Source organism: Psammomys obesus, unplaced genomic scaffold (genome assembly GCF_907164565.1).
Source record: "Psammomys obesus unplaced genomic scaffold, mPsaObe1.curated_primary_1811, whole genome shotgun sequence".
NCBI classification, from domain to species: domain Eukaryota; kingdom Metazoa; phylum Chordata; class Mammalia; order Rodentia; family Muridae; genus Psammomys; species Psammomys obesus.
This window is the reverse complement of record NW_026592510.1, coordinates 4,023,198-4,033,055: the sequence shown is the minus strand read 5'-3', so window position 1 is coordinate 4,033,055 and position 9,858 is coordinate 4,023,198. Positions and strand designations below refer to the sequence as shown.

Here is a 9,858-nt window from a genome sequence, read left to right as displayed (position 1 = left end):
CACACACACACACACACACACACACACACACACACACACACACACACTTTAAATGCCACATGAAAAGGAGGACTATAGAGAGAACAAGTCTTAGAAGAAGTCCCTATAAAAGAAAGTTATTTCCAACCCTGGCCTCCTAGGCAGATGCCAAGATGTAAAGTTTGCTTGCCATGTTTTGTAGTGGGTTTGTTTTCCACCTTAAACTCTAACTAACTACCATAGCATTTCCTTCCTACTCTATTTTAAAATTCATTACTATAGGAGACTTAAAATACCCCCATTCTCCAGACCTACAACATAGAAATGCTGTCAGTAAGTCAAAGATCCCTTGGCTATACTAATGTCCAAAGTGTGGCCCCTTCCCAACCACTGTCAAGAATAGTTCATATACCTGGATAAAGGCAGGGGAAAGTGATTACACTTTGCTGAGGACATGAGGACAGGATCTCCTTCTACAAGAATGGGAGGCTTTCCTACCAGAACAGGATACAGATCCAGAAGTCTTCAGAGATCCTGACACCTACAGGAGAGAATGCATGAGGATGGAGCAGGAATGTGGCCCTCTGCAGGTCAGGAAGAAAGGCCTGCTAGGTGAGGTGCTATATATGCAGACAGTTTGATTTGAGATTCATAACTTGCTATGTAATGAAAAAACAAAATTTTCTGTGTAAGCCACGTAGTCCATAGTACTTGCCTATGGCAGCCCATGCAGAAGGGCTCAGACATGCATCCACTGTTTTGCTTCCTCATCTTCTTGTGTCCCCATCCCCTATCGTATATATGTCCCTTTTCTCTTTCAGGACTATTCATGCTAGTATCATAATGCATTGATTATCATAGGTTTAGAATGAGTCCAAATCTATGTGTTCAAAATCACTTTCGTTACTAGGGTGTCTTGAAGATTTCATAAAATTTTGGTCAGTCACACAAAACTTCCCATGGGTCAATGGTGCTGCATACTGTTCTTGAAGTATCCAGAACTGAGGTCACATGGACCACAGCAGGTGGTTTTCAGAAAGAAGACCTCCCTGAGTGAAGACAAGATTCGTAAAGTCGAAGTGCGTCCCGGAAGTGGAGGTTCCCAATGGCCCTGAGCATATAGTTAATAATATTGACTGGGGAGAAGCGTGGGGGAAGGCTGAGCTAGTCAGCCAAACCTGGCTGATCCGCGAGGTGACTAAATGGCTGTCATTTTCTATTGGTCTACCCCTAAGGGCTTCAAGCTAGAGTCTCTTAAATGGGAAAGCCCTCACAGGTTCTCACACCTCTATGCTACTATTCTTGGCATCTGACCAGAGCAAAACCAAAGACAGCTGTTTTAAGATATGTGGTATATCTGGCCTCTGGCAGAGAAAACTACCAAGAGAATGGAGGCCCTTTTTGCCTTCCAGCCATGGACAAGACTCAAACCTCCCTGCTCTTACGTGCGTATCCAAAAGCTGAATTGACTAAATTCTACCTCTTATTCTCAACACTAAGGGAAAAATAGGAAACTCTTATGGGGTTTGCATGATGTATCATGTATTATATTTTTATATCCTCACCAATCTCCCCAAACACCAGGAATGGGAAACACTAATGTTATTCCCATATCATAGATGGTTACATAGTGATACTGAGGCACGCAGTGATATGCACCTGGAAAGTGATGGAACTGTTCTGCAGGGGGACAAGAACATGCATTCAGTCTGTATAAGCATCTTTAACAAGCAGATATTCCTTGTAACCATCGAGAGGAGAGCTAAGTCCAATCACTCTCTAGAGGCACCCTGCCTGAACCACCCAAAGATGAAAGGACCAGAGAACAGTCATGCACCCAGTGTCAGAAGGAAGAGAGCTTGTCCGTTTGTTCTGAGTCAGCCTACTTCTTGAGAACGTCGTGCCAGCTCCATGTTTGTGTCTGAGAGGAAGGGAGCAGGCACAACAATGACTTCTCCTCAGTTTTCAGGGATTAATCAACAGAGAGGTCCTATTTATGTCAGCTAAGGGGGCAGGCACTTGTGAACTCATCAACAGTAGGAAAGGAGGAAATAGTTTTTAGAGCAACAAACCTCAGAGTAGGTGTGTGACATGTATGTTTGTGTGTCTGTATCTCTGTGGCCGTGTCCAGCCTTGATGGATATGGTTAACTTACAATCCAAGGTTATGAAATCTAAGATTGTAAGCACAAGTATATATCCATGCTTGCACAAGGAGTCTCTGGCATTTCACATAAATGGAGCTGAGGTCTTGATGTGAAAAAAAAAATCAAGGAATTCTAAAGGAACAGTAGATGTGAGACATTAAGTAAGTAAGTGAGAATGTTGTACCATGTGTTTCGTTTGGTTGCAATCTCTGGTCATTTCTCACCTAAGAAACTATTCTGCTTCCTTCTCACAGAGAGAACGCTGGGGACAATCAGGTCAAGGAGAATCTGCTTCAGCTGAGATGTCACTTCACATGGAACCTGCTATTTGAAGATACTGACATACCTGATCTGGAAGTGAGAATCTCAGAGCAGGTCCAGTACCTTGACATCAAGAACCCAATGGGGATGCACAACCTCCTGGCCTTCGTGAGACACCTGAAAGGCCATAACAAGGAAGCTCTGCAGAGCTTGAAAGAAGCTGAAGCCTTGATCCAGACAGAGCGGTTGGGCAAGAGAAGCCTGGTGACCTGGGGCAACTGTGCCTGGGTGCATTACCATATGGGCAGCTTGGCAGAAGCCCAGACCTACCTGGCCAAGGTGGAGAATGCTTGCAAGGAATATGGAAGTCCCTATCCCTATAGGATGGAGTGTGCTGAGATGGACTGTGAGGAAGGCTGGGCCTTGCTGAAGTGTGGAGGAAAGAATTATAAACAAGCCATGGCCTGCTTTGCAAAGGCCCTGGAGGGGGAGCCAGAAAACCCAGACTATAATACTGGTTATGCACTGGCAGCCTATCGCCAAGACCTGGATGATGATAATATTTCTCTAGAACCCCTAAGGAAGGCTCTCAGGCTAAACCCAGAAAATTCATACATTAAAGTTTATCTTGCCCTGAAGCTTCAGGATGTAGGAGAACAAGCTGAAGCAGAAACATATATTGAAGAAGCCCTCAGCACCACATCCTCCCAAACCTATGTCTTTCGCTATGCAGCCAAATACTACCGGAGGAAAAACTGCATAGACAAAGCCCTCCAACTCCTACATAGGGCCTTGGAGACATCACCTTCCTCTGCCTACACCCATTACCAAATAGGTCTCTGCTATAAGAAACAAATGATGCAACTGAAGACATCTAGAAACAGACAGCCCACCAGGAAGCACAGCATGCAGGCCCTGGCACAACAGGCCATTTGCGCATTTGAAAAGACTTTGAAACTGAGGCCTACATTTGAGATAGCTTATGTCTGCTTGGCTGAAGTACAGGCAGAAATTCATCGCTACGAAGAAGCAGAGAAAAACTTCCAGAAGGCACTGAACATGAAGGACCTTGCGGCTCACTTAGAGCAGGATATTCACTGTCGCTATGGCTATTTCCAGCAATTTCATCAGAAGTCAGAAGACAAAGCAATCACCCACTACTTAAAAGGTCTAAAAGTGGAAGAGAAATCCTTTGCCTGGAGGAAACTACTCAAGGCTTTGGAGAAAGTGGCTGAAAGACGTGTTCAGCAGAATGTTCAACTGGTGGAGAGCACCAGCCTCCTTGGGCTAGTCTGCAAGCTGAAAGGACAGATGGAGGATGCCCTGCTGTTCTATGAGAAGGCCCTGAGGCTCACTGATAAAATGAAACCTGAATTTTGAGTGAGCTCCCCTCTGTGAAGTCAACACACAACTAGGTGTTCCAGCGCTACTTCCTGGTGTCTTTCTCCAGAACTGTATAGCTTGCTGCAATGCCAAGTAGCTAAATGCACTCTCTCTTGCCACCTCATTCTCAACCCCACCTAGAAGGAACTTCAGGCCCCATGCCACCTGCTCACTTACTGTCCAAAACTGACTCCTACTATTCTTGATTCCTGTGAGATGCAGGGTAACAGATCCTGTTTCCCTATGCCTGTGCCTTTTGAAGGAACATCCTCCTCCTTCTGCCTGACAGTGTCCTGGACAAAGAATTCTCTAAAGAAGATTTCTTCTTATATTTTGATTGTGAGCCTAGCCTTCAATGGTTGGGCCATCTCTCCAGCCCAAGATTTCTTCTTTATGTCACCAGAAACTCTTACTCCCATACAATCTCAGAGCAAAACAGATGAGCAAAGGAAAACATTTGAAAACAAGAGAGGTCACACACATACCTTCTAACATGCCAGGACTCCTAGTGGAGGAAGGGGAATAACAACCTAGCCACAGAAACTTTGACCCAAAATTTACCCTGCCTACAAGATGTGATGGGATAAAGATAGAGCTGAGATTGAGGGAATGTCCAACCAATGCCTGGTCCAAATTTAGACCCATTCTATGGGAGAGAGCCAACCACTGGCACTATTAATGATAGTCTGCTATGCTCTAAGACAAGGAGCCTAGCATAGCTGTCCTCTGAAAGACTCCACCCAGATCGAACCAAATGCTTGAGACTCAGAGCCAAACACTGGGCAAATTTAGGGAATCCTGTGAAAAAGTGGGTGGGAGGATAAAAGGACCTGAACATGGCCGAAACTCCATGAGAAGACCAACAGAGCCAACTAATGAGAGACCAGAGAGGCTTGTGGAGACTAGAGCAGCCAACCAGGGACCATACATGGGCTAGGCCCAGATGCCCTACACAAATACAGCTGTTGGGAAGCTCAGGCTTCATGTGGATAGCCTAGTAAGGGAAGAGGGGCCTGTCTCTGACATTGACTCAATTGCCTGCTTTTGGATCACTTTCCCTTGGCAGGGCTATCTCGATAGAACACAGGGGGAAAGGATGCACTCAGTCCTGATGTAATTTGATGAGGTGTGGGTTGGTAGGAGGGATTCCTCCTGTCTGAGGAATAGGAGGGGAAGGTGGAAAGGGGAAGGGAGGGAGGGTAGAACCCAGAGGAGAGAAGGGAAGAGGCTATGATTGTCATGTCATGTGAATAAACAAATTAATTAATTAAAACAACAACAACAAAAAGAAGTCACACATTACTGGACAGTTATTAAGAACCAAGAAGATGTTTGGCTTGTTAGAGAAATGAAATGAAAGCCCTCCTTAGGTTGTAAAGACTGGAAATTACAGAAATAACTTTTTTTCAAAATTTGTACACTAAAAATATTCAGTGAACGTGACTGCAATAACAAATTTGATATAGTTTGTTGATGACATTATAAATAACATACATCTGTGTTTGCATGTTATCTTTTATTCCCAGCTTAATACATCCTGGGGGCATCTGAAAAGAACTGTTTCTATCAGACTGGCTTTTGGGCATACAGTAGCATAAAAGAATATACTTTTAAAAATCCTTTAATCTCTTTTCTCTTGTAATAAAAGCATAATTAAACCTACCATAATAATTAAGTCAACTTTTTCTTTGTTAAAAAAATGTATTTGTTTATTACAATTTATTCACTTTGTATCCCGGCTGTAGCCCCCTCCCTTATCTCCTCCCAGTCCTACCCACCCTCCCTCTTCTTCTCCCCTTATGTCCCTTCCCTAACCTACTGATAGCAGAGGACCTCCTTCCATTCCTTCTGACCCTAGCCTATCCAGTCTCATCAGTGCTGGCTGCATCATCTTCCTCTGTGGTCTGGCAAGGCTGCACCCTTCAGGGGGAGGTGATCAATGAGCCAGCACTGAGTTCATGTTAGAGACAGCCCCTGCTTCCTTTACTAGGGAACCCACTTGGACACTGAGCAGCCTATGGGTTTCTTCTGATACAGGAGACAGAAGGAAGAACCAAGGCAAGGAGGTAGGGCAGTGAGAGCCACGTGTAAAGACACAATGGCAGAGAAGCTGGGTTAAGTTAGAAGCTAGGTGAGAGACTGCCCAAGCAAAAGGCCAACAGCCTTAAACTATATGGATCTCTCTGTGTTTTTATTATTATTAAACCTCAAGCAGGGCCCAAAAGATCCACAATACACGGCAACTCTTATGAAGGAAACATTTAATTATGTTTCATTTAATTACAGTTTCAGAGGTTTAGTCCATTATTGTCATGGCAGGAAGCAGGGCAGTGTGCAGGCAGACATGATGATGGAGAAGGAGCAGAGACTTCCACATCTTGATCTGCAAGCAGCAGAAGGAGACTGCCCCACTAGGCCTAGTCTGAGCGTATGAAACTTTAAAGCCTGCCTTCACAGTGATATGCCTCCTCCATCAAGGCCATATGTTGCAGTAAATAAAAAATAAACGAGTGTTGGTCTATATAATGTTTATTATTAGCCCTAAGATTACCACAGTGGTATTATTTAACCCGCTATCACAAATAATAAGACACAGACACCTGTTAGATTGTATAATTGCCTTATTTACCTTTGGCTGGGCAGATATCCCTACAGGGATATCTGTCTAAATCACCTCACCATCCATCTCCCAGCCCTCATCCAATGCCATCCTCCTTACCAATCCTATCTTCCATCCATAATCTTATAAATACTTGCTTTTATTCTTCTTCTGGGCCTTTTCAAGCCATTATTGGAGTCCTTCCCCCCAGCCCCATGTGGTTTCTTCTACAGGTTAAGCCATCCTGGCATCCTCCTTTCTTTCTTCCCATCTGAGTCCTCTTCAATCCCTGGAACCTCCACCATGCCTACCTCATTCTGCCCTGCCCAGGTACAGATTGTTTAATTAGCCAATCAGGTATAATGAGCTAGGCAGGTTTACACAAAGACCAGTAATTAGCATCAGACCAACCTCAACAGCCGTACTTCCTAATAGTGCCACTCCCAGTGGACCTATGGAGGCCATTTTTACGCAAACCACCACAGTCCCAGAAGACCCCCATTAAGTAAAGATAGCATTCTCCAACTTGATAAATTGAAAACAATTACAACCATATAGAATGTATTAGTTATTTTTGTGTTCTGATAATAAACACCCCAGAGAAGTAACTTGAGAGTGAAAGGATTTATTTTGGCTCAGAGGATAGAGTCCATCCTGAAGGGGCAAATCTGATGGGGCCTCAAGTGGTGGCAAACAAAAGCAGGGAGATCAGGAGACCAGAGTCCATGCCCAGAGCCCGTTACACTAATCAGGCCACACAACTTCTCAAAACAGTACCACCAGCTGGGAACCAGGTGTTCAAATACATGATCCAGTCGGAAGCACAATAGCTAGAGAATGGAAACAAATCACATGTCCTTCAACTAATAAATGAATAATGAAATGTGCTATATGCACACTATGGAATGCTAAATGGAATGAAATGTTATAAAAAATGGAATCATAAAATTTTGCAGGTTGGTGGATGGAATTAGGAAATGCTATATTGACTGAGGTAACTCAGACCCAGAAAGAAAAACATTACATGATCTCTCGCCAGAGGCTGCTAGCTCCTAGCTCCAGTTCTTCAGATGTGAGTACATAGCCTTGAACAACTACAGAAACCAGGAAAGTAAAAAGGGACCATTGCCTGAGGAGAGAGGTTGGGGGGATGGCAGAGAGAGGAAGAGCAGAGTATAAAGGATCTGGTGGGCAGGTTGAGAAAGAGGGGCTCTTAGGACGAGGGAGATAAATACAGAAGAAAGAGAGTAAAATAACAATAAGAGTGCCTGAAAAAATCAGAACCATAATAATAAAGAATCATACTATTAACTATCTACATTCCCCCAAGCTATGACACATACAAATGTTTCATAGGTGTGGGTAAATATACATATAATTTAAATAAAGTTTTCCCATCTAACAAAATCCCCAACACCAGGCATGAGAGAATCTCTTTAAGTTGTTGGTTCAGCTTGTCCAAAAGACTCCCAAAAAATTGTAGGGTATCGCTATTGCCTTTGTTTGTGCTCCATAGGTGGAAGGCGAGCCCCCATTGATGAAGACACCAGGCTGTTCAGACAAAGTCCAGGGGCCCCAGAACTGAAACTGGCCTAAAATCCTCCTCCCTGAGGAGCAGCTTTCCTGACATAGACCACATAGATAAAGCAAGCTACAAACATGCAGTCTAGAGGGCAGAACAGGAAGGATTTGGACAGAATGGCTAAGATTAGCCATGTTCCGTCTTTAACAAAAGTCCACATCTTATACTGATCTACTTCTAATACATAATACTGAAGTGAGGACTTGAAGAATAGCTGGAAATATTTTCCAAAGATCATTATTCACTGAACTACCCGAGAAACAATTACTGTAAGATGAATATTTCTCCTACGGCCAATATTTAGGATTCAGGTTTCTCTCAAAAGAAATCTGAAGCTGATTCAAACAGGCGTTATTTACAAACAATTAAAAAAAAACACAAATACTTTATTTACCAGGGATAATATTATGGGTTGTTTGAAGACATCTTTACAGAAACAGGAGAAATGTGTTAGACCTGGAAGGCTCCAGCCTCCTTGGGGTTGTCTGCAGCCTTGAAAATGTTACGACAAGGCTAAAGGCTGACTGCCAACTCTGAGCAGGTGAGACACTTAGTCCCGCTCTGCTAAGATACCAGCCACGTTCACTTTGTATTTACTTGTAGGTTTACACATACTCACAATCCATTCTGTTTGCTGCTTTTAGAGACATATAGCATGATCCACTATAATGTTTTAACTTTTCAACAGTTTTTCAAGCCTGATAAAATGGTAATTGTATTCAGAAAACAGTTAATAAGGACTAGGAATGCTTAATAACTAAATGTACATGAAGAGATGGGAGTGGAGAAGAGAGTTCATCTGTGTGAATGCCACATAGTAGAAAAAGGTTTGAGCAAATGAGGTTTGAGGTTAAAACATTGGACTTACATATGTTAACATTTCAGTTAATTCCTTTTGTCAACCAACTGTTTAGAGCTAGACACCTAAAACACAAGTCCAAGAGGTAGGCTTTTTTGTTAAACCTCAAACAGCTTAGAATTCAGTGAAAGTAACAAAAAGGTAGCTGAGCCCAGGGTTGGCTTTCTCTGTGAAATGGTTTACATTTAATTCACTGCCAAATTGTTCTCACCAGTTTCTCATTGTAGGCTGTTTTACCTGAAGCATTACATAAGCCGCTTGGGGATAGCAATCTGATTAAGTCAAGAAACAGATGCAAGATAATCTGAAAGCAACTGCAATTAATGCAAAATAAATACCTGGAAGGCTCAGTGTGATGTGTGAGGGGCGTGGCGATCTCCAGGAATGGAGATACTCATTTAGTGTCTCCTTGTTAACCTAGCAATGCCACTCTGTCCTGAGCAACCCTTCTAAGACAGCAGTAATGGTACAGTGTGGTGCAGTTTGGATGCTTGCAGAGTAAAGCAATAAACAAATCCTAGGGCAGAATACATTTTTGCATGGGCAACATGGATGTCCTCTTATTCAGGATCAGATGCTGACATAACAGAGATGTCTTACCAAAATGACCAGTGAATTCCAAGAACACGTTACAACCGTAAATGTGAGAACAGAACTCACTGGGTGCCCTTTTCTAGGATGACGCTTAAATCAGGGTAATCTGCAGCTCCTTCCATTTGGCACACACTGTTGTAGGCTCCAGGCCCCCATGCTCTTCTGGGCACCTTATGATTCGGCGGGAGCTAGAACTGCATTGGAAATCAGAATATCCACCCCACAGTCTGCTCCACCTTGGACTGTCTAGTGGATTAGTCTACTGTGTTATATATAACATTCGAGCATGATAACGTAAAGAAAACATTTCTTTACTTCATGGTTTGGGAAGTTAAATCCCCAAAAGCATAGCATAGCCAACCAGCTCATGTGTGGGGCGCCAGAACACTGCAAGACAGGAAGCCAGAGAACAGGGAGGGGCCAGCTTTAACCTCTCGCTATACCTCACCTTTTAA

General features: G+C 43.3%; 1 protein-coding gene across 1 annotated transcript in view; it reads left to right on the top strand.

Annotated features, from left to right (window-relative positions):
- Nucleotides 1-5,444, top strand: part of LOC129681913 (interferon-induced protein with tetratricopeptide repeats 1-like) — a 10,937-nt gene extending 5,493 nt beyond the window's left edge. Inside the window, exon 2 of the mRNA XM_055614147.1 lies at nt 2,380-5,444. Within this exon, the coding sequence (XP_055470122.1) occupies nt 2,380-3,766 (1,387 nt within the window). The 3' untranslated portion in view covers nt 3,767-5,444. The remainder of the gene's footprint in view (nt 1-2,379) is intronic.
- Nucleotides 5,445-9,858: the final 4,414 nt, after the last annotated feature.